This window comes from Thamnophis elegans, chromosome 10, assembly GCF_009769535.1.
Source record: "Thamnophis elegans isolate rThaEle1 chromosome 10, rThaEle1.pri, whole genome shotgun sequence".
NCBI classification, from domain to species: Eukaryota; Metazoa; Chordata; class Lepidosauria; order Squamata; family Colubridae; genus Thamnophis; species Thamnophis elegans.
This window is the reverse complement of record NC_045550.1, coordinates 57,934,583-57,959,787: the sequence shown is the minus strand read 5'-3', so window position 1 is coordinate 57,959,787 and position 25,205 is coordinate 57,934,583. Positions and strand designations below refer to the sequence as shown.

Below are 25,205 nucleotides of genomic sequence, written 5' to 3'. Positions count from 1 at the left end.
CTGCTTTACTCTCAAATCTACCTTGATTTCTGAGTTGTTCTTTTCTTATGGCAGCTCTGTGAATGCGCACACTGGGAACAGGCTCTAACTGTTCCTCTGCCTCACTGCTGCCTAGCTCCAAAAGCAGCTGAGAACTGCCAGACGGCCTTGGCCCCTTCTCTGCCTCAGCTGAGAGCCCTCTTCCAAGCCTCCCCAGCCTCCAGGACTGGCCCATGCTCCTTCCCAACCTCCTCACTGTCTGACTCTGCTGCCAGCTCTTCTGACAGGCCACAACACTGCCCTTGATCATGGAACAATAAAAGGTTGATTGTACTCAATATATTCCTAATTTGGTGGTACTGGCAAGGAAAAACCATGGTCCCAATTGCATCTTCCACACGACTATACTGTCACCTTCATGGTCAGTCCAGGCTTTACAGAAGGCAAACTATGTCTGCAAGATGTTCTCTTGTTCAGACAACTCTGGGCACTCATTTAGATTCCCTAGAATTAAATTACCTTCCAGGGCATCAAAGGAGTAGCCCAACATGTCTGGAGAACACCAGATTGCAAAAGATTGTCAAGAGCATTATTGCAATATTAACAAATGAATGTTGTGCCTCTCAATACTCCTTACCAAGTTGGAAGTCGAAATAGAGTTAATTTACCATAGCAGAAGGTTGTCTTAGCTTGTATTACTCATGTACAGATGGGAAATGCTTGTGAAGTCAAAAAGTGGCTGCCAAGCTGTCTAGTCCTTCGAGTGGTTGTTACAGCTGCCCTACAAACAGATCTGGCTTTTCTGAGCTATTATCTGTACTCCTGAGTATTTCAGAGGCATTAATATCTGTGTTGAAAATCCCCAACGCCTTGGTTGATATGAATTTCAGGATGAAAAACTATTACTGGAAACAGCATTAAACTTAAGTGAGCAACAACACTGGGTGATGTTTGGTTATTTATTCAATTTAGACAGCCACTCATCTCACATATTGTGACTATGACTGGCTCACAATTGTTAAAACAGCACCAAAGAACCATATGCAAATTGAAAATAAAAACAGCCTAACCCTAACCGCCCCCCCCCCAAAAAAAAGTATATAGCCATGCTTGAAACTAAGTTAAAAACCAAAGAATATAATCAGTGGCAAAGACACAATCCATAACTTCCAATACAAACATTGTAGATGGCCAGTTTCCCCAAGAACGATGATGAAACCATATCTTCAGAGCCTTCAAAAAAAGCCTGTAGAGTCATGTTCAATCTAATCCCCAGAGGTAAGATATTCAAAAAGGTGGGCACCATGACACAAAAGGCTCTTTCCCATCTATACAATGCCTCTTCCATTGATCCTGCTGGACCTAAAGGGATAGAACTAGGGAGAGACAGTTTCTCCAACAACCCACTCCCATATCATATAAGGCTTTGTAGGTCACTAGCTGGATACCCGTGCTTCACTATGAAACCATGTGATCGGGCCAGCCCACAGGCCAGATGAGTCATGCATTAGCCATGCCCATATAAGATAACTGGCAGTTGGAACAGAGTTCCTTTCATGTGGGGAGGGGGAGTAGAACATTTAACCCCTTAGCATCAACATGGGTTAATGTAATACTGTATAAGGAATACTGATGATCTTGATGGTCATTTTGAAAAATCCTTTTAGTAGCACCTAGAAGCCAAGATGGCCATATGTGCCAAATTTCAACTTTGTAGGCTTTACCGTTCTGGAGATTTTGTGATGAGTGAGTAGTTGGCTGTGCCGAGGTGGCGCAGGTGGTTAAATGCAGCACTGCAGGCTACTTCAGCTGACTGCAGTTCTGCAGTTCGGCTGTTCAAATCTCACCGGCTCAGGGTTGACTCAGCCTTCCATCCTTCCGAGGTGGGTAAAATGAGGACCCGGATTGTTGTTGGGGGCAATATGCTGACTCTGTAAAACCGCTTAGAGAGGGCTGAAAGCCCTATGAAGCGGTATATAAGTCTAACTTCTATTGCTATTGCTATTTATAAATTTGGCTTTTATAAATAATTAGCACATTAAATTGCACCCAGAACCATGCTGGTAACCAAAGTAGCTCAAAGAGTAGAGATGTCACATGCACTAATCAAGGAACACACATAACTGCCCATGCAAATTACAATAAAGTTTTGGTACGTATTTGCTACATTATGACGTGTTCAGTACTTGAAAAGCAAAGAAGCAGGAGATATGAATAGAGTATGCTCTTAATTCCCTTCTCCTAGAAACTAGCTTTGATTGTCATAAATTAATCAATGCACACCTAACTTTATTTAATGAACACATGGCTATCCTATGGTTAATATATTTCACACTATTGTGAATTTATGTAGCCTAGGCTAAGAGAGATTTTACATGTAAAACTGATAACTGTGGCATGCAATAGAAATCTTAGTGTATAATTGAAGGGAATGAAATCATTACAGCAAGTCTCAGGTTTTCTGAGTCAATGGGGAAGGCTGATTCACTTAACTTATCAGCTGCAGTAATTCACTTAACAACTGTGGCAAGAAAGGTCGTAAAATGGGAAAAAACTCACTTAACACATGTCTCACTTAACAACAGAAATTTTGAACTCAATTGTGGTCAGACAGGACTACTTGTCGATTGGTCTCTTGTCCTTCTAGCCATGCCAGTCGGTGTTTTCACAGATGCAGAACAAATGTGCACATCAAAGCAGTTGTGTTGAGCTTTTTCATAAGCATGATCTGGAATGGCTGCAGAAGCAGGCATCAACCAAATGACAACCCATGGCTCTTCCAAGCTTTCAGTAAACTGAAATACCACGCTGGAGGCTGCCAAACTCTGACTGCTCTGCAAATCCATCACAAATTAACTGTTATCTTAGAGAAATGAGAAAAGCCTAGGAATGAAGCCAAAATAAATGTCTAGTGGTTGCTGTAGCCAGAGACAAAGGAAAGTTCAATGCTGCAAAGATATGTATACCATTGATAGGTGGAATGTCAGAACTATGAATCAAGGCAAACTTAATGTTGGTAGGACCAAAATGTCAAGGCTGAACATTGACATTCTGGAAACCAGCAAATTGAAATGGAATTGCTTAATACACATTTGAGGAACAACTAATCCTCTTTTGCAGACAAGAAAATCGTAAAAGAAATGGAGAAGCAATCATTTTTAATAAAAGTCTATGATCAGGTAGAACACAAACGAAGGATAAATGATCCCAGTTCCCTAATCCCAACCATTATTGCAGTGATATATCTCCATCATCTAACCACAGATAAATACAAAATATGAGTCAGCTATATCATGCTTGTGATAAGAAACTGGAATGCTAAAATATGAAATAAAATAGCTTCTTGAATAAAAGGAAACATTGGTTTTAGTGTACAAAATGAATTGGGAGACAGGCAAATAGAGTTATGCTGAGAAAACTATAGAAAGTACCAAAAGAGGAATGCAGATGAATAATCTGTAGTACAGATGACTATATGTCCATCGTTAAATGGACAGTACCAAAATCAGTTTGACTGTAGACTCCGCAAGTAAAGATAGAGAAACTCTATTCAGGCATCAAACATAATATTGGTTGATAACTGCTGATCAGATTATGAATGTCTTACAAAATTATAACTCATAATTACTATGCTGAAGAAAAATATAGCTGTCAGTTGACATATCAACAAAACACGATCTTAGACATACTACATATGATTATGCAGTGAAAGTAAAATATATTTATTTCATTAGATTTGATCAACAAATTTACAAAGAAGTCTGAACTGTAATTCATGACATCATTAAAAACTAAGCAAACAAAAAAAAAAAATATCCCAAATGCAAAAAGAGCAAGAAAGCTGAAATTTCTGTCTAGTGATACATAGAAATAATTTGACGAAAGGCAGAAGCAAGAAGAAAGGCAAGAGAGATAGAAAAAAGGTCAGCAAAATGCTGGGTTCAAGTTTAAGAAAAGAAAAAGATACATCTAAATATGCAGTACAAATATTTATTTATAAAAATTACAGAGATCAAAGGAAACTTTCTATGTGAAGAGATCTATAAGAAGAAACAAAGAAGGCATAGTTCTACTGGGGAAAAAAGGAGATAAAAAGAAGAGATGTGTAAATATTTGAAAGAATTAGACAAATAATAATAATAATATCCCAAATCAATAATGCACACACAGTTGTATCATGGAATGCACTGTTAAATCTATCCTAAAATATTGCAAACAGCAATTGCAGAAGTTAATGAAATGGTGTGATAAGATGATGTAGTTGAAAGTGATATTGTAAGCTGCTATGGAAAAACAGTGCCGACAGGATACTGAAAAAGATACATTTATATTCCAATACAAAAAAATGGTAAACAATGCTCAAAGTACTAAAGAACAACATTCTTATTCTGCAAGCTGACACATTTATGTATACAAGCTGGATCTGGATGAGGCTGAAGTCCAGGAAAGATCAGGTCTAGGACATGTCTCCATGGCCAACTCACTACAGCCAACTTGCCCTGGCCAATTGGCCTGATCAACTTGCCATAGTCAACTCACCAACTCAGCCAACTTGACACAAGACAACTCACCGTGGGACAATTAAATGCTGTGTTAATCATTTCATTCCGTTACTTTTATTAGTGGTGATCACACTTTCATCAGAATTATGGTAACTCTTATTTCTGAATTGACATTCTTTATTTCATTATTATTGGCCACCGTTCCACTGAAATTAATGTAACGTTTGCATTTGTTGAATTGTCCCCTGGCAAGTTGGCCCATGGCAAGTTGGCTGTGGTGAGTTGACCATGGCAAGTAATCCCATTCTGCACAAGAACATATGGATTGAATTATGAGAAATGCAAGGCATCTTAAAACAGACACTTGTTCTCATTGTTATTGTATTTTATTTATTAGGTTTATTTTACTGACTATAATAATAGCTGATCAATAGTTCAGGTCACGTAGCATAGTCTTTTTAAAATATATGTCTGCTAGGCCATCTCATCTGCCTAAGGAAGAAATGGTATGATGATTCCAGTTAGATTGGAGTATAGAGCAATGTAATCATTCAAAAATGTGGAAGTTGTGTCCCAAGGTTGTATACTATTACTTCATTTTCAAAAGTTTGATGCAACATATAGAATGATAAAAAAATGGATTAAAAGGAATAGGAATTATAAATAAAATTAAAATTGTTAGAAGAAAGATAAAGGATATCTTCTTACATGCTGATAATACTACTTGGATAGCTGGAAGTGAGAAAGCTTTAAATAATCTCTTGCTAAATATGAAAAAAAAATACCCAAGCCAGCCTGCTACTCAAGTTTTTCTTAATTCTGTTAAGATTATGCCAGTAGGCAATGCCAATCCAATACAAATGGGCAGAGAAGAAGTTAAAAGAGTAACAGATTCTCTCTTTTTGATGCAAAACTTCCCATGGGTCATTACTGTAGTCATAGAATAAATAGATGGAACCCCCTTGGGTGAAAGGCTGTAAAAAATTAAAATATTAAACAATAGAGTAAAGTTGACAAAAAATGGAAGCTTGCTAAGACAATCCATCTTGCTATTTTAACTTGCACTGGAGTAGATGGTTAGCTGACATTCCCTTTAAGTTTGTTGTTTGAGTGTGACAATCTTATATCACTCTGTGAATTCTACCTCACATTTTCAGGGCACATAACTTTGTATCAGAATATTCATGACTGGCAGAGACATGGTAACAAGGTCAGCCAATGAATAGGGTTTAGTCACAAGGTCAGCCAATGGGAGCTGAAACAGCTTGGAGCCTAGGTGTGGTTTAGCCCTGCAGCTCTGAGTGCTGTGCTGAGAATTGAAACTGAAACTAGTCTGTCTGCAATGCTGAACTCTGAACTGAACAATGAAACCATTCTCTGCTGTTGGTATTATATATTTATTCTTATATATAAAGAAGTTTATTTAAATGAATCCTGCTGAATCAGTTATCTGTGTGCTTTCTGGCTTTGATTTTTGCAACAAACTCTGATAGTTTGATATTTGTATAGAAAAAGAGAAGGAGGAGGAGGAGGAAGAGCAGAAGAAGGAGCAGGAGGAGAAAGAAGAACTTTGAGGATAGATCAAACTTTTATTAAAATATAGCTGAGCAGAGGGAACGCCATCCTCCAAGCAGTGAAAGAAGCGGTTGAATGGAGAGATCAAGGGGATACTGCAGAATTACAGTTCTGTACCATCTGAATTATTGCATGGATTTGCCTTCGTACATGTTTAACAGCAAAAATCATAAATTCCAACCCGCTGGCATTTTCTCCCAAACATCACATCCAATAAGGAACTTCTTATCTCTCTCAACAGTCTGCTGCACCAGATAATTACAGTGCTGTAATATTTATGAAGCCTGTCTTTCAGCCAAAGCACTTAGCAAGGCTTAATTGAGATTCATAATGCCCTTGCAGAGTCGGTGCAAGGATTGAACATGTGAGAACATATGACATGACAAACCATCCTTTTATGGGGCACTGAGCTGGGCTTTGTTGCTGCCTTTATTGATTCGCCTACCTTGCAAGGGTGCCCGACATTTGTGTTTTTTCAAATGAGCCGAATGGATTGATTGGTCTGATTTAAAGGACCATTTCTAAGGAGAAGCAGCATGCAATGAAGTCATCACACGTTAAGGTTGTCATTTCCAACACAAGTCTCTGTTATCTGGTTGACTTTTCAGAGAAACCAAGGACACTTTGTAACAAAAGACCTTTTATCTTGGACGCCTTTGGGGTTTTTTTGTATCTCCTTTGTATTTCCTGCAAGTCCCTTGGACTGCAAGGTGATCAAACTGGTCAGTCCTAGAGGAGATCAATCTGACTGCTCTTTAGAAGGCCAGATCCTGAAGATGAAACTCAAATACTTTGGCCACCTAATGAGAAGGAAGGATTCACTAGAGAAAAGCCTGATGTTGGGAAAGATGGAGGGCAAAAGAAGAAGGGGAAGACAGAGAAAGAGGTGGCTGGGTGGAGTCACTGAAGCGGTTGGTGTGAGCTTAAATGGACTCCAGTGGATGGTAGAAGACAGGAAGGCCTGGAGGAACACTGGGGTCGCGATGGGTCAGACCAGAGGTGGGTTCCTACCAGTTCGCACCAGTTCAGTAGAACCGGTTCGTCAAATCTACCGAACCGGTTAGAAGAGGTTCCACCAGAAAGCAGGCCACACCTACAGAAGAGGTTCCAAAAAATTTTGAAACCCACCACTGACACGCATACACACACACACACTTTCTCTCTCTCTCTCTCACAGAGAGAAAAAAAGAGAAAGAAAGGAAGAAAGAAATAAAGAAAAAAAGAAAAAAGAAAGAAAAAGTGAGAGAGAGAGAGATGAAAGAAAAAAAGGAAAAAGGGACAGAGAGACAAAAGGAAGGAGAGAGAGAGAGAGAGAGAGAGAGAGAGAGAGAGAGAGAGAGAGAGAACACATGGCCGGCAAGCCACTCCCACCAGGTCACATGGCCAGCAAGCCACTCCCACAAAGGTGGCCACACCCACAGAGTAGGTTTGAAATTTTTTTGAAACCCACCACTGGGTCAGAAACAACTTCACAACTAACAACAACAATAACAATCTCCTTTCAATGAATTTCAAAGGAGCACATCTCTACCAATAGTAGCAGGGCAAACCACTATACCTAGCTGGATAGTGAGATGTTACCTAGAAAACACTCAGATAGCACCAAGGATTCCATAATTCAACCCTGAGCTACCTGTATCATTTTCTAGTGCAATTATGTTCTATGAAATTCAACTCCAATATATTTTCATATCTTTCTGTTCTATATCATTCATATATTTCTAAATTGCGGATCTCTATATTCTTGTTGTCTTAATCCCTGCATTGTCATTCTCTTTAGAGTTATACACTTTTCCTACAGTTTGATCTGTCTTTTATCTTTTATTAGTTTCTGTTTTCAGTTTCTAAGCTGTCAAAGTCTTGGCTTTCCCTTCACCTTTTCAGATTGTTGGCTCTTGGCTGTGGCTTTTAATATTTTTCTTCTCCTAAATCTTGGTTCCATGTGAGGAAAATGCCTTGAAGGACTTTTCCCTCGTGCCAGTCTGAAGGGGGAAGAGAAAAACACCTCATTTTTTCAGTTATCTTTGCTGCTTTTTCTCTGGGTGCCTCTTTCTCATCAGGGCTCCCTATCTTTTAGTTTGCTTATTTACTTTGATTGTCAGCCTCTGTTTTGCTGCTTGCTTTTCGGCTGCCAATGAAACGGGGAGGGGGCATGGTATTTGGGTGTGGGAAATAATCTCTACAGGAGGATTGTTAATTGGGAGTTGTTCTCACCATCTACTGCGCATGTGGCAAGGAGAGGAGTTTCCCGCCAAGGCCAACTGTCCGGCATACCAACCTGATGATGATTTTTGAAGATGTCTCCCACCTGACAGCTGTGGAGATATGGGATTGGACTATGGACTGGAGTTACCAAGGGGAGGGGAATGGATCATGTATTGATATCTAATGCTTGCGCGTGCTTTTGCTCAGATCCAGCTTTGCTTAGCTTCTATTTACTTATAACCAGTAAAAGTACTCTTAATTCTGCAAAATGGAGTTGAGTGGTTTCTTTCTTGGTTATTAAGTGAAGCAGCCCTGACACCTGGGCTTGGGCTCTTTTGAGAGACCGCCTGCTGCCAATTACCTCCAATAGACCGATTAGATCCCACAGATTAGGCCTCCTCTGAATTCCATCCACTGGCCAATGCTGACTCGCGACCACCCGGAGGAGGGCCTTCTCTGTGGCTGCTCCGGCCCTCTGGAACGAGCTCCCCATGGAGATTCGGACCCTCACCACCCTCCAGGCTTTCCGCAAAGCCCTTAAAACCTGGCTGTTCCGACAGGCCTGGGGCTGATGAGTTCCTGTCCCCGCTCGAATGGTGTGCCTGTTGAGTTGTTTTTAAAATTGTGGTATTGTTTGTCTATGTTTTTTTCCCTATTTGCATCCCCTATCCCCCCCCCCCCGACTTGGGTTGTGAGCCGCCCTGAGTCCCTTCTGGGAAAAGGGCGGCATAGAAATATAATAAATTCAATTCAATTCAATTTATTCATGCAGAGGTCCCAGAGACATCTCGTGTTCCATCGTCCTAGCCTATAGTCAATCTATTCTCCAAAGCACCTGAGGACAGGACAAGATGCAATGGGTGGAAACTAATCAAGGAGAGAAGCAACCTAGAACTAAGGAGAAATTTCCTGACAGTGAGAACAATTAATCAGTGGAACAGCTTGCCTCCAGAAGTTGTGAATGCTCCAACACTGGAAGGTTTAAAGAAGAAATTGGATAGCCATTTGTCTGAAGTGGTGTAAGGTTTCCTGCCTAAGCATGGGGTTGGACTAGAAGACTTCCAAGGTCCCTTCTAACTCTGCTATTCTGTTTTCTGTCTTTTTCTGTTTTCTGCTTGGCATCTGCCATTTGATTGGCAGGTAGGGGGGCAGCTGAGAAGAGAAAGAGAGAGGGAAAAGCAGGGGTGCTCATAACCTGCTGAGGCAGGCTGTCCTTTCACAGTAAGGAAGCATCAATTTTAATTTCTCAAAAAGTAGTGAAGTATAATGGAAAATCAAATACAGTTTTCTTTCCAACAAGGTTCTTCCAATTCAGCCTTCTACATGTGGGGTGCCTTCCAAAGGTAAGGATTCCCATTTCCAGTGAGGTAAACCCCCCCCCCCCCAAAATGGCAGATTATTATATTTCCCAAAGAGAGAAATGGAGAAACACATTTTTAAGGGGGAGAAAGCAGCCCTATCTTTTCTTAATGGCCCACAGCAGATGTCAGCACTTAAGAGTTAAAGAGATACTTCTATTCATAGACAAAGCTACTACTGCAGGCAGAAATCCACTCACTCAAGATCCAACACAGGAAAAAGCCATTAAGCCACAATAGGAATTGCTCAGCACCCTTTCAAGGGATGCAATGGCTCAGTGGCTAAGATGCTGAGCTTGACATTCAGAAAGGTCAGCAGTTCATTGGTTCGAATCCCTAGGACCGCATAACGAAATGAGCTCCCATTACTTGTCCCAGCTTCTGCCAACCTAGCAGTTTGAAAGCACGTAAAAATGCAAGTAGAAAAATAGGGATTACCTTTGGTGGGAAGATAACAGCATTCTATGGGCCTTAAGCATTTAGTTCATGCCGGCCATATGACCACGGAGATGTCTTTGGACAGCACTGGCTCTTCAGCTTAGAAACGGAGATGAGCCCCACCCCCTAGAGTTGAGAACGACTAGCACATATGTGCGAGGGAAACCTTTACCTTTTAACATCCTTTCAGAACACAAACCCCTTCATTGCATCACTCTCAGAAACTTCAACCAAACTTAGTTCAGACAAACACCTAGGATTTGTACTTTGCCTATAGAGCCAGCTATAACCCCTACATAACCCCTAAATGGCCCCATGGGAGTCTAACAATGGCCAACAGAATACATGTTCTTGTACAGGAACAGGAGGTTCAAGTGCAAAGACCAAAGAAGGTATAAAACCCCCTCACTCTCAACTCCCTTTTGTCAGCTGCCCAGAACCCATGTGGTTCTGCTTCATCATTAAGATCTTTCCAATCAGCCTCCATGTTTCCAGTGTCTTTCTCCCAGCTTGGAACTGAACCAGATGGATATTTCTTCCCACATCAGCATTCCTTTGCCTGAGTAGCCAATGCTGAGAATTCTGGGAGTTGAAGTCCACATGTCTGAAATGGAGCAAAGTTGGAAGTGCATTTTCTGGAGTCCAAATGGATCATGTTTGTTAGGGCTAAGGGGAATTGTTGTCCAATAATCAGTCACAAATCAGATTGGGAAAGGCCTTAAAAATTCTGATCCCATAAGAGGTTCAGTGGTAAGATAAGAATTCATTTGACAGGCCTGAAGCCATCTTTTCTTTTGGATCTTTGACCTACCACACTTTCTATTATTCGACTATGCATTTTCTATTGTGGGAAAATGGGAGGGGGATTGTACCGAGTTAGATGACATGTAGCCATAACAAAATTCTTTCTAGAAAGCCAAGGTCATCCTTTGTCTTTGCACCTCTGCACCTAACTGGATGGGTGGAACTGCCAACATGGCCATGGAAGGTTGGATCATGTGATGGACTTTTGGGTCTGGGGGCAAGATCTTGAACTTTCAACTGGGTGGGGAAAACTGGAAAGCTTTCAGATTCGGGTTTTCCCAGATATGCTAACATGGCTCTCTTAATAAATTGGAACTTCGATGAATCATTTGCCCCGGACTCTGATTTAATTTTGGGTGCTATTAACTCAACACAATTTCAGTTGCATATTGTCAGATATGCCTAATTCATAGACACTTACAGAGATGTTGATTTTCTCTCTATTTCCCACAAAATTTTGACTCTCTGACATCTGCTACAAAGGCTTCTGAACATGCAAATTGGCAAGAAAAAAACCCCATGCATCTTAAAAATGATAATGATAAAAATAATAATCCAAATCAAATAGGATTAATGCAGTGTCTAAAGTATAAGTAGATAATAAAAGCAATCATTTTAAAATAAAGCCATACCAGGAAAACCACAAGTCATTTCATCCTGTGTCTCTTTCTCTGTCTCTGTCTCTGTCTCTGGAGTATAGTCCCTTAAAGGTCACATTCTCTCTACTTCAGCTTCTTCTTAATATCATTCAATCCCCCCTTTTAAAAGGTCACAAATAGGATGTTCAAGAAAATTTCTTCCTTTTTCAGGAATTCAGACAAATGAAGAAACAGAGGAGTGCGGGGGGAGAGATAATAGAATTCATTCTGCCCCAAGTACTCTTCCATTCAACCTAACATGGTGTACAGTTAAACTATGAAACATCTTCTATAGAAGTTGCTTTTAGCGCTTGGCATATTTTGGAAAACAGCATCTACATCTAGGAAGATTTTCAATTATTCAGGTCATAGTTGTTCCTGTTGAGAAGGCCACTGGACTTTCTTGGGTTTTTTTTTCCCCCTTGAAAATGTTTCTCTTCTCATCCAAGTTCTCATCCAACTTCTTCAGTTCTGGTTGAATGGTGGAGAATACAAGGATTTATCTTCTTTGAGGTCATCTGGTCGTTAGCACTTTGAAGGTTGGTTGTTGGGTTTTTAAGAGCCATTGAGGCCACCTGGGGTTTATCTTTACCCTCATGGTCACCTGAATCAGAGTGTTCTGATCGAGACTTCCTTAAAAAGCATGAAGCAGTCTTGGTCCTGGCAAAACCTTGTTTATTTACACGACTGTGAATTCCTTTCATTCACAGTCAGCAAGGTTTGGCAAATAGCCCTTTCAGAGGAATATTTATCAACACGAACCTTATCTCGCTTGGAGAGCTGCCAGATAACTAGTTTCCAAACAACACTTGGCACAGAGTCTCTTATAGTCACGAACAGAATTTTCCACTCTTGAAACGACCGAATGAATGAATTGTTTCCTGCAAAAGCCCACTCCCCATTCGCTCCTGTTTTGTTTCCTATGGAAGGGGCCAATCACCCCCAAGGTGTGGCTTTACACCCATGTCAACCTTGCTTTCTTAGTTGTTCTTGTCTTCTGTCAGCTCTGTGCATGCACACACTGAGTACAGGCTTCAGCTGTTCCTCTGCTTCACTGCTGTCTAGCTACATCTCTGCCTCTGATGCAAAACCCTCGTCTGAGCTTTCCTCAATCCCCAGGACTGGCCCATGTTCCTCACCAACCTCCTCACTGTCCACTGGCCACAACTCAGAGTTCAAATGGGTATGGAACCTTCTTCGTACGGCTGAAAGGATTGTGAGTCTACTCTAACGTTCTAATGTTCTGAAGAAACAATCATGAACAGAATGAAACAGATTCAAAGGATATGAATCTTGCTAAGTGAATTACTGCATTCTGCCTTAGGACCTGGGGTTTGGCTAAATCCAGTGAACGAGTTACCAAGTTTCCATTTTTATATTTGCAAAAAGTGGCCTTTAAGTATGGTCACCGATATCACACCCCCTATTCTTCTTGCTATATTTTATGCTACTGTAAGCTTATTGAAAAAAGTGAATGAGGTGACTGAAGTGATAATATCCCCAAAGTCTGCAGTTAATGAGGCATGATCTCTTACTTACTTGAATTAAATTAATCCATTTGAAACATTAAATTTAATACTTTCTTCTATGCAGTTGCATAGATTTTTGGTGTCACTCATATTCAATTTATGGTGGGGAACGGGACCTCTTTTTGATTTAATCTAAATGCTTCAGGGTTTGCCAACTGCCCATAACCCCTGGTAGTCTGAAGTAGCTTGCTTTGTTAATTCTTCTGAAATTAGTTAAATTTTTATGGCTCAGGTTTAGCAGCAAAATAACAACAGCCCCCAGAACCATATAACCCTAAGGTAGAAATGGAGAGAAGGAAGGAAGGAAGGAAGGAAGGAGGAAGGAAGGAAGGAAGGAAGGAAGGAAATTTATTTACAAAGCAAGTTAAAAACTATAACATAACAACAAAGGCATGAAATAGCAAACTTTTCTCCAAAGAATACACAAAAGAAAAGAGTATTAGTGTATTATGGAGTCTATAAAATCTGACAGCCCAGATTCTCCTGAAAATGCAAGATGTTTTTCAGCCTTTTTGATGGATGGCAAGCTCCACATGGGTCTTTGAAGGAATGCTATATTAGTGAATGCTATATTAGTGACCCTGTTTGATGTTTCAAGCAAATTTCAACCTCCCACAAAATTACATCTCGAACTACTAAAAGTAAGTCTGCAGGAGAAGGAGTGGCAGAACTTGGGCCAGAGTTAAAGAAGGGCTCAGCTGAGAATCCCTATGTTGCCACAAGCGAACTAACTCCACCCCCACACCGCTTGAAATCCATTGATCTTTATCTAATTGTAAGCGGGTGCTGGGCATTAGTTGAGAAGATTCCTATACATCAGTAATAAATCTGTTCAATTGGACCTTCACATGTGGATCTGATCTTTCATGCATGACAAAATGTAATGATTAGGAAGAAAAAGATAAGAGAAAAGTGGATGATTAAAAAAGAGTAATTCTACTTTTCTTTCTTCGTTGCTTTTTCTTTTTTTCTTTTACTATGATCTCTGTATGCAACTCTAAATAAATGATCCCAGAAGAGGTAGTTCTCAATAAAAAGAGTTTTAAGGTAAAGGTAAAGGTTTCCCTTGCACATATATGCTAGTCGTTCCCAACTCTAGGGGGCGGTTCTCATCTCTGTTTCAAAGTCAAAGAGCCAGTGCTGTCCGAAGACGTCTCCGTGGTCATGTGGCCGGCATGACTAAATGCCGAAGGGGCACAGAACGCTGTTACTTTCCCACCAAAAGTGGTTCCAATCTTTCTACTAGCATTTTACATGCTTTCAAACTGCTAGGTTGGCAGAAGCTGGACAAGTAATGGGAGCTCACTAGGGATTCAAACCACCGAACTGCCGACTTTTCCATCACCTCAAAAGATATGCGCAGTTCCATGTTAATAAAATAAAATGAGCAAAATAACCAAGGAGAAATGGTACCACTGCAGGAAATGGGAACTTTGGAAAATTAAAATGCAATGACCTGCACATTAAACTGATAAAAGTTTAAGAGACACAATGAAAAGAAAGATATATGTGTAAATATAGGGGGAAAATCAAACTAATAGCAACAGAAACAGTCACCAATTTTAGTACTGACAATGAAAATATTGAATTATTGAATAGTTTCTCCCCTTTGGAATCAACTTTTAACAACAAAGGAAGAAATATGCCATAGACTATCATACGGTAGAAATGAAGACAGGGGGAGGGGTATTCAGATGCTGTGATGTGTCTATATCCACAAAGATCAGAGTGGTACAGATAATGGCTTTTCCTATGAAGCTACAGAAATGAAAATTATACACAGGATCGAAAGCGTATTTATGCTTTTGAACTTTGAGGTTGTATAGAAGTCTTGAGATTACAATGAAGAACCAAGACAACAAAAAAGTGGATAATTGAACAAATTAACCCAGAGTTCCCTCACTCAAAGTTACAGGCTGAAATTACTATATTTTGGACACATTATACAAACTCCTAGCACTCTGGAGTAGTTTACAATACTGGGAAAGGCAATAAAGAAATAGAAAAAGTGAAGAACAAGCAGCAACTTAATTTAAGCTGCAATGGGAACAACACTGGAAGATTTGAAGGTCCAGTTTGGGGAGAAAATATCTTGGAGGAAAAAAACAATACCAGCTTGATGGTATATAATTATGCTCTCTTTCAGTTTTTCATTCTTTTTTAACAATAAACTTATTTCATTCTTTTTCTGTGTTACCTCAATGTGCAATAAAATGCAATAAAATGCAATACCCACAATCTGCAAATTGTGTGAAATCAGCCTTTAAAACATTAATCCACTTAAAAAAAAAAGTATACATGTAATACCTTGTTATTTGATTTATATATTTATCTGCCGCATTTCAGAACAAAAAAAAATTGTCTCAGAGTTATAAGACAAAAATGCAGGCAAAGCAAAATAATTGCCAGCTCCAGCCCTCTGGAACGATCTCCCCGTGGAGATCCGGACCCTCACTACCCTCCCGGCCTTCTGCAAAGCTGTTAAGTCCTGGCTGCTCCAGCAGGCAGGGGGGCTTTTGAAATATCCAGCCCCTCGGAAATTGTGACTGTTGTATATTTTAATATGTTGTCTTGTGTATTATCCCCCTCCCTTGTTTTATTGTAAGCCGCCCGGAGTCCTTCGGGAGTGGGCGGCATACAAGCTCAATAAAACAAACAAACAAACAAAACAATTAAAAGCGCAACAGCGTAAGAACAGAGTTGGTTACCCTTCAACATTTTCAATCCATATGTGTTATGAATTGTTCTAATGCAGGGTGGCAAACTCGATTTCATTGAGGGCCACACCAGGGTTGTGTTTGACCTTGGGGTGGGGAGCATGGACAGGGTGAGTGTGGCCAGATCAAAGTCACTTTTGTTGGGGGCGCCTATGGTGACCTGAGCACTCTGCTAGTGAGAATGGGCTCCCGAGCTCCATTTTCAACTGCAATGGCCTCCTGTAAACCTCTCCCAGCAAAAAAAGAGCATGGGAGGGCCGTATTTTCACTGTCAGAGGTGCCACGGGGTGGTTCTTCACTGTTTCCAGGGTCAGATCTAAACACCCCATGGGCCTCATCCAACCCACCAACCCACAGGCCTTGAGTTTGACATCCCTATTGTAATGGCTGGAATACTCACATGTCTACTAGAATCCATTCTAAGAACAGAATGGTTTCTCTTTCTGATGTTAACTCAAAGCAATAGTTTTGATCTACAAAATGTATTGAAGCCAGTTTTACTGTAAGATGCCTAGAGTCGCTTCACGGAGTGAGGTTGGCAGCATATGAATTTAATAACTAAAAATGTAAGTCGCATCGTGTCGAAAACCTCCTTTTCTTATATGAGCCCAAATAAATCTGAAGCTTTCATTTAAGTACACGGGCAGGTGGACCCATCCATCATTGTTATTCCTAGGTTAGTGCTATGTCACTGCTACTGGCCATCATTAGTAATGCTGCTTGTTACTACATTCTGGCTGGTTTTCAATGGCACTGCTCACATAGGTAGGGCATGCGATTTAAATATAGAGCCAAATGAAGCTCTTAGGCTAGATGCAAGTATTTCCTGGCACTGCTTTTTAAAATATATTTCTTATATATGATGCAATCTGATAAATAGTCAGGTTCTATCTTGAGATACAAGATAGGGGATGCCATAGCATCCAAAATTGAATCAGAATCCAAGGCAAAGTATTCCTCAAAGTTTCAATTTAATAAAAGAGCCATGTTGGCACATATGGGAAAACCTGAATCTGAAAGCTTCCAGGTTTTCCCACCCAGTTAAAAGGTCAAGATCCTGCCCCCATACCCACAAGTCCATCACATAGTCCAATCTTCCACTGCCATACCTGGCAGCTTCCACTCATCCAGTTTAGGCCAGGTGCAGAGACAAAGGATGACCTTGGCTTTCTAAGAAGAATGTTATTATGGCTACATATCACCCAACACCATATAATCCCACCTTCCATTTTCCCACAATAGAAACTAGATAGTAGAAAGTGTGGCAGGCCTGAAGTCCAAAAGAAAAGATGGCTTGCAGGCAGGACATTCTCATTATGATGGAAGCCTTTTTCAGTTTCCATGCGTTGTCACTAGCTTTATCAATCATCACTATTATTGACCAACCCAAATATTTTTGTAACATTTCAAAGAGACGGGTTGATGCCCTGATGCACAGGGTCAGCTCAAATAGGAAGCATTTATATATTCCTTCCCCCCAGGAAATATTTAATGCTTAGTCTAGATGAGATGAGGCTAGTTTACCACAAGTGGGTAAGTTCTGAGAGGTCCTTGGTGCTTCCTGAGCTTGTTTGCTTTCTTATAGAGGTTTCATTATCCAAGTAGGTAACATCATCACAGTTAGAAGGGAATGGGGTATGAGAGAAAACACTTCTACCCACTAGCCTTGATGATATTCCCTACTTGGGTAATGATCTGTCTGCAAGCAAACAACTAAGCTCAGAGGACCCCTCAGTTCAACCCTGAGCTACAAATATTCTCTTATTGGAGTAAACTCCATATCAAACTTTACACAGATGTGTATAACATGAGGCATGATTATTTTCCTCTAATGAAAGTGAAACCCAAAGTCCGCATATCTTAAAGTAGTAGTCAGGAAACTCCTTTCAATAATTCAAACTGTACCAAGAGAAGGGGAGGGTGTTCTCTATTCCAGGTGGCGCCCTCTGTTACTTTCTTCAAGTTCAAGTTTCTTCAAGTTCAACAGTGCCACCACAGGTATCCAATCAATCAATCAGAATAGAGCTAGAAGGGACCTTGGAGGTCTTCTAGTTCAACCCCAACCTCAAGCAGAAGACCGTACACCAGTGGTTCTCAATGTAGGACCTATGCCCCACAGGGGGGCAATTTGAACCTTGTTTAAACCAAGTTAATGGCATTTTAAGCTTCCTCCACCTGAGTAGAGTTCACCTTTTGAGTAAAGTAAGAATTATATGTCACAGGGGGTGGGACATGGCCAAAAAGAGGTTAGGAACCCCTGTCCTATACCATTTCAGACAGATGTCTGTCCAGTCATTTCTTAAAAACCTCCAGTGAGGAAGCACCTACAACTACTGAATGCAAGCCGTTCCATTGTTCTCGCTATTAGGGAGGTTTTTTTTCTCTTAATTCCAGGTTGCTTCTCTCTTTGACTAGTTTCCATCCATTGTTTCTTGCCTTGCCTTCAGGTGTTTTGGAAAACAAGTTGACCACCTCTTCTTTGTGGCACCAATACTCAAGAATAAATCAATATATACTCAATAGTAAGTTAAGAAATAATAAACACTCAAATAAATCCCCTTACTACTGTTCCACTCAAAACATAAGATGTGAATGGAGGATTGAGGAAGTACAGCCTTACTTATCTCCCTCCAGATCTCTGTCTATTATTCAACTGATTTGTATGCCCTAACAGGCTGGTGGTTTGGGAACCATATAAAGCTAGACATGAGTTAGCGCTGCATCTCCTTCTGAAATTCTTCTCCTCATAAGATCAGCTGAGAACACAGGGATGCTTAGATCACATAGTTTCCAGGTTTTCAAAAAAACTACCTCGCTGATGTTTGCTTGGATTGTCTAACCCTATTTCCTTGGCAATCACCTTTTGAAAAAAGTTCCTTTCATGTAGCAGACTGAAATATACTAAAGGACTTCTCTGTATGAAAGAGAAGGGAAGAAGAAAAGAGGAAGCCGTCTTGTTTGGCATTGGAAATTATACCCGAGGTCTCTTGGGAATCGGAGTCATGTCATGATTTTATGAAATTTTCCCCTCTCCCCATTATTTCTGCTGAGAGTTTCAGCATCTGGGAAAATAACCCACAAAAAGGTATTCCAACAAAGGAGCAAGATAACTGCCTGCAAATATTCAGAAGGGCCTCTCAAAATAGAGCCTAAGAAATAGAGCTTTTAAAATAGATTGAGGCAAAACAGATTTTGAAGTTGCCATAGCAGTTATATTTCAAAAGAAAAAGAAAGATTTGAAGAGCCTGACCTTTGAATTCTGAAAGGCTTTTTATAGGGAAACTTTGAAAAATATAAACCTTGTTCCTTCTAGTTTCTTTTTTGGCTCTCAGAAAATTGAGCTCAAAATGCAATTCCTAGGAACATACCAAAGTCAATCTTGGAATATAGAATAACAGAGTTGGAAGGGACCTTGGAGGTCTTCTAGTCCAACCTCCTGCTTAGGCAGGAAACCCTATACCACTTCAGACAAATGGTTATCCAACATCTTCTTTAACATGTCCAGTGTTGGGGCATTCACTACTTCTGGAGGTAAGTTGTTCCACTGATTAATTGTTCTAATTGTCAGGAAATTTCTCCTTAGTTCTAAGTTGCTTCTCTCCTTGTTTTGTTTCCACCCATTGCTTCTTGTCCTTTCCTCAGGTGCTTTGGAGAGTAGCTTGACTCCCCCTTCTTTGTGGCAGCCCCTGAGATATTGGAACACTGCTATCATGTCTCCCCTAGTCCTCCTTTTCATTAAACTAGACATACCCAGTTTGTGCAACTACTCTTCATATGTTTTAGCCTCCAGTTGCTCTTGGTCTTCTCTACATTTTTTCTAGACATTCTTTCTCCACATCTTTTTTTTCAGCGTGGCGACCAAAACTGAATGCTGTATTCCAAGTGTGGCCTTACCAAGGTATTATAAAGGGGTATTAACACTTCACGTGATCTTGATTCTATACCCTCTGTTTATGCAGCCTAGTATCAGGGTTGCAGGCCTGACACCTAGAACAGTGTTGGCTTAATTGTAATGTCATGTAGGCAATGATATCATTCAAGACAACTAAACTTCTCCTTTTTAAATCTAAGGAACAAAAAAAAAACGTTTTGTATGACGTTATGAATAGGGACAGTTTTTCCTATTTAAATGTTCTTTTTAATAAAAGAAAGATAATAGCTGTGAAGATAAATAGGAAAACCTGTCTTTTCTAAGCAATGGAATGTATTTTTAAAAATAAATAGCAATATCAAATAAATTGCTCTGGCACACAGATTATTAATTTTGATTTTTCAGCTGGGAGTGGAAATAACACAGTGGCATTAAGAGATAAATTAGTGTATGTGTTTGTGTAAAAAAAAACATCTATTTATTTATTTCAGCAAGCATGTATTAGATAACATATATAAATATAGACATGATTATGAATACATGAAATGAATATGAATACAAGGGAATATGAGGACAGGGACAGTAGACACTTTGGTGCACTTATGCAAGCCACCTTTATGGACCTCTTAGGTATGGGGTGAGGAAGGTTGAACCTGTGAGGGTTTGAGAATGTAACAAGGGAGTCAGGTAGTACATTCCATGCATTTGACCCCCTCTGTTGCTGAAGTCGTATTTTCTGCAATCGAGTTTGGAATAGTTTACTTTAAGTTTGTATCTATTGTGTACTCGTGTGCTGTTGTGCCTGAAGCTGAAGTAGTAATTGACAAGTAGGACATTGTAGCAGATAATTTTATGTACTATGCTTAGGTCATAGCAATAGCAATAGCAGTTAGACTTATATACCACTTCATAGGGCTTTCAGCCCTCTCTAAGCAGTTTACAGAGTCAGCATATTGCCCGCACAGTCTGGGTCCTCATTTCACCCACCTCGGAAGGATGGAAGGCTGAGTCAACCTTGAGCTGGTGAGATTTGAACTGCCAAACTGCAGATAGAAGTCAGCTGAAGTGGCCTGCAGTACTGCACTCTAACCACTGCACCACTTTGGCTCTAAGGTCAGACCAAAGGCAGCAAAGTTCTAAGTGTTCTAAGCAGCTTCACCATAATCTGGCTTCCTACAAGCAAACCCATTGGGAAACCTGGCAGAGAAGTAACAAATGGCACTTGTCAGGCCTGAATTTGATTGGGATGTGGGATTGTTTGCATCCTTGGGCATTCTGACATGAATTCAGTTTGACACAGTTTGGGGCTGAAGGGGGATGGAGCCTTCAGTCAAAAAATCATTCCTAACTGATGAGTCAACCACACTGGCTGACTGGAGGAGATGGAGGAGAAGCAGCAGCAGGAGGAAATGAGGAGGAGAAGGAGGAGGAGGAGGAAGAGGAGGGGGGATGTTGCTGAGCAACCAACTCCCATCATGGTTGGACAATCTGACAGTTGTTTTGGAAAGTTGGGAAAAATTAAAATTATATTGGGGTGAAAAGCCCAGGTAGTATTGAGTTTGCACCAGTAGCCCCAAGATGATGCATCTAAATAAATTTGTTCCTTGAGGAAAAGCAATGCCTCGGAGTTTGATTTGTAATGGGGGCATTACTTGGAGCCTCACGATGTCCTTGCTTAATGGCTCATGATGATTCAATTAATAAGAATTTCTGTGAACAAGCGGCATAGTCACAAACATGACACTTTACAACAACGTTGTTTAGTGATGTAATTCCTGGTCCCAATTATCATCATTAAGTGATGACTACCTATAGTAGACTAGATTCTCATGAGCACAAGGCAAATGTGCTTGGTTAAATAAATTTAAATTCCCTCCCAGGATTTAATTAGTTATTGATTCCAATTGTAGAACTCAGAGACTGTCTGAGGTGAAAATATAGAATTTTTTATATTGTTCTGGTTATGTTTATTGTAGCACAACTTGCCATTTATTGTGAATTGTGGTTTCAGTGAACTGTTAGGGAATTAGTTGCCACTCATCTTCCCTCATTGTTTGGATATATTTCTTGGCTTGGGCTGAAGGAAACATTGCCCTCACGTGATTAAAAACCGCTTCACACCCCCAGTTACTCGTGTATTGTTACTGATGAGTGTATCCTGTTAGGACTGCAGAGGCAGAAAATATGCTGGGAAAAAGGAGCATAAATAAGCAAGCAAATAAATAGATGTTTTCATCTTGTGTATGTTGTGTACACTAAATACAAATCATACTCCTACTTTTGAATTTATATACTTGGATATAGGTCTACACTGAAGGTTAAATATGCAACATGACCAGGATATGGTAAATGAAGCTCATATCTACATTTTACAGTTCTTGTCATGCCATGAGCCATGGTGGCCCAGTGGTTAGAATGCAGTACTGCAGGCTACTTCTGCTAACTGCCGGCTGATTGCGATTTGGCAGTTCAAATCTCACCAGGCTCAAGGTTGACTCAGCCTTCCATCCTTATGAGAGATGGGTAAAATAAGGACCCAGATTGTTGGGGGCAAGAGGCTGACTCTGTAAACTGCTTAGAAAGGGCTGTAAAGCATGGTGAAGCAGTATACAAGTCTAAGAGCCGAGGTGGCGCAGTGGTTAAATGCAGCACTGCAGGCTACTGCTAGATCAGCAGTTCAGCGGTTCAAATCTCACCGGCTCAGGGTTGACTCAGCCTTCCATCCTTCCGAGGTGGGTAAAATGAGGAGCCAGATTGTTGGGGGCAATATGCTGACTCTCTGTAAACCGCTTAGAGAGGGCTGAAAGCCCTATGAAGCGGTATATAAGTCTACTGCTATTGCTATTGCTATTGCTAAGTACTATTGTTATTGTGCCTTCTTAAAACACATATTTCCAGATCTAATTGTCAACATTTTCATTTGCACATATTTCATGAAAAATATCAAGCACTGAGACTTCCAATATGACATAACACAGACCAGTTTACAAATATGCAATGAAACCCCAGTCAAAATTATCTCAGTGTACGTGATATAGCATTAAAAAAAATCTGTTACATTATTTGGAGATTTCATTTGGGAAAACACACTAAAAGCTCCTTGTTTTTTGTGCAGGTGGATAACAGCCACTGTAGCTAAAATGAAATATTACATATAGCAATAGCAATAGCATTTAGACTTATATACCGCTTCATAGGGCTTTCAGCCCTCTCTAAGCGATTTACAGAGTCAGCATATCGCCCCCCACAGTCTGGGTCCTCATTTTACCCACCTTGGAAGGATGGAAGGCTGAGTCAACCTTGAGCCAGTGAGATTAGAACCGCTGAACTGCAGATAACAGTCAGCTGAAGTGGCCTGCAGTACTGCACCCTAACCACTGCGCCACCTCGGCTCATATCAGATGGTCCTGGAATGAGACAACTAACTGTAGCCAACTCGCTGTGGCCAACTCATCACGGGAAAATTCAACTTAATTCAATTTAATTATTTAAAATAATTTTAAAAAATATTTTAATTTTTGCCATGCACATTTCACTTTGTCCCTTCTTTAGCACCATTTCTTTAATGATACTATTCCACTATTTCTTCAATGTTAGTGTAACTCTTGTTAGTTGTCCTGTGGTGAGTTGGCTGGGGTGAGTTTGTCACAGCGAGTTGGCTGTAGCAAGTTGACCTAGCTCTGCAGCATTTGTTTTATGGAATGGAAAAAGTAACTTTTCTTTTCTTTTTCTTTTAATTGTGGATCTTGAATGTTTGTTTCAAAGTTTATTTTTCAATATATTACTAAGACGTCAAGATTCCCCAAGATTCTTTCTTGTTTTTGCTTTACTAAAAGCCAACCCTACTGGCATATAAATTAATGGCTCAGTCAGAGTAACTTTTGTGCTTCTGAAATGTAAATTTGGGACTAATGAATTAATGGTCTTATTTAGAGGATTTAATTTCCTCCCCAGCCAACACAGACTTTTCCATTATAAGGTGCCAAATAAATGGTGATTCATTAAGGCAGCAAGCTGACAATGGCACCTTCGTTTACAGAACACTCGGAGGCAGAAATATAACTTGGCAGAATCTCCCTCCCATAAAATGGGCCATAATTAGCATGGCTGAACAGAGTTCACACATGCTCTCAAAGATCTCAGAATGTTTGGATTCCAATTTGGCTTCACAACCTAAATATTTAAATCTGCTTTCTTTGTTTATTCACGGTTCCAATAAGAATCCTCTAGCAAGGCCAGAGGAGGGGGTACTTCTGAGTTGTTTCTATGCCAAGACACAACATTAGTTGTAACTAGTTGTGATTGAAGAAATGAAGATTACATGAAGGATATGCAATAACATGGCTTTTGAGAATGGCCAAGTGTTTGTTCCAGATGATCACTATAAACATCCTATTTTTTTTTTGTAGATACTGCTAGTAGCTAGATTACAAGAGTGCACTAGGCTTCAGGCATCCCCCCCCCCCCACCAAATGGAGATGTTTAAAACAATTGCCGTGGTGCAATGATTAGAATGCAGAACTGCAGACTATTTCTGCTGACTGCCAGCACTTTGGCAGTTCGATTCTCACCAGGCTCAAGGTTGACTCAGCCTTCCATCCTTCCAAGGTCGGTAAAATGAGGACCCAGATTGTTGGGGAAAATATGCTGATTGTGTAAACTGCTTAGAGAGAGCTAAGACTAAGTGCTATTGTTCCTTTCTTAAAGTTCTTAATTTCAGAAGTGAGTTTTCCTTTTTTGTTTTCTCTAAGATATATCATTTTGAGGATCTGATACCCAATTATTTAATATCATAGCCTCAGTGGTGAAATTCAATTTTTTTTACTACCGGTTCTATGATCGTGGCTTGGTGGTAGCGTCCTATGACTGACTGGGCAGTGCTGCTGCTCCCTTTATGGTTCCCCCGGCCCCTTCCCTCCCTGGGTATATCTTAAAGGGACAGGCTGCAGCAGCTGTGCTGTGAACGGAGGGAGAAATGATCAGATTGGGTAGGTGGGTTGAGCAGCCAGAAGAGTTGAGCACAGGGTGACTAGGAAAGCATTTTTGTCACTGGTTCGGAGAACTGATGCCAATCGTCCCTGCCAGTTCGGTCGAACCAGGAGGATTTCACCCCTGCATAGTGTAATAATTTTATCATGGAATTTATAGCTGTCCATAAGCATTTCAGGGTTTAAATGTTTAACGTATGAATCACTTATCATTATTGTCCATTATTTTTGGAACTGTCCTGTACAAGGAAATACTCACCTTTGTAATTTCAGTTGCTAGTTGCTGAACAGAAGGAGATGCTATGGAGTATAAAATGCCTTTGCCTCTTATTGGATCATGGAGATTCACATATGCCACAGCGTTCCTCTGGAGAACTTTCCTAAGGTCCTAAAACACAAACATGATTAATAAGCCAGATCCTAATTAAGGACCTGCATTCTTGTTGTAGTCCTTTGAAATGTAGGAAATGGGGAACAGAGACCATGTTTTTCCACCTACTTCAATTCCCCACATAACATTTAATTCAATTTTTATAGAATATCATTTTAGGAACATGAAAGGAAGTCTTTATTTAATTTCTCTCTTGTGGGGTTATAATTT

At 40.2% G+C, this 25,205-nt stretch overlaps 1 protein-coding gene across 1 annotated transcript in view; it reads right to left on the bottom strand.

Moving 5' to 3' along the window:
* The window catches only part of NAALADL2 (N-acetylated alpha-linked acidic dipeptidase like 2), a 267,073-nt gene that overhangs the window by 133,006 nt on the left and 108,862 nt on the right, over positions 1 to 25,205 (bottom strand). Inside the window, exon 5 of the mRNA XM_032224901.1 lies at positions 24,864 to 24,992. Coding sequence (XP_032080792.1) covers positions 24,864 to 24,992 — 129 coding nt within the window. The remainder of the gene's footprint in view (positions 1 to 24,863; positions 24,993 to 25,205) is intronic.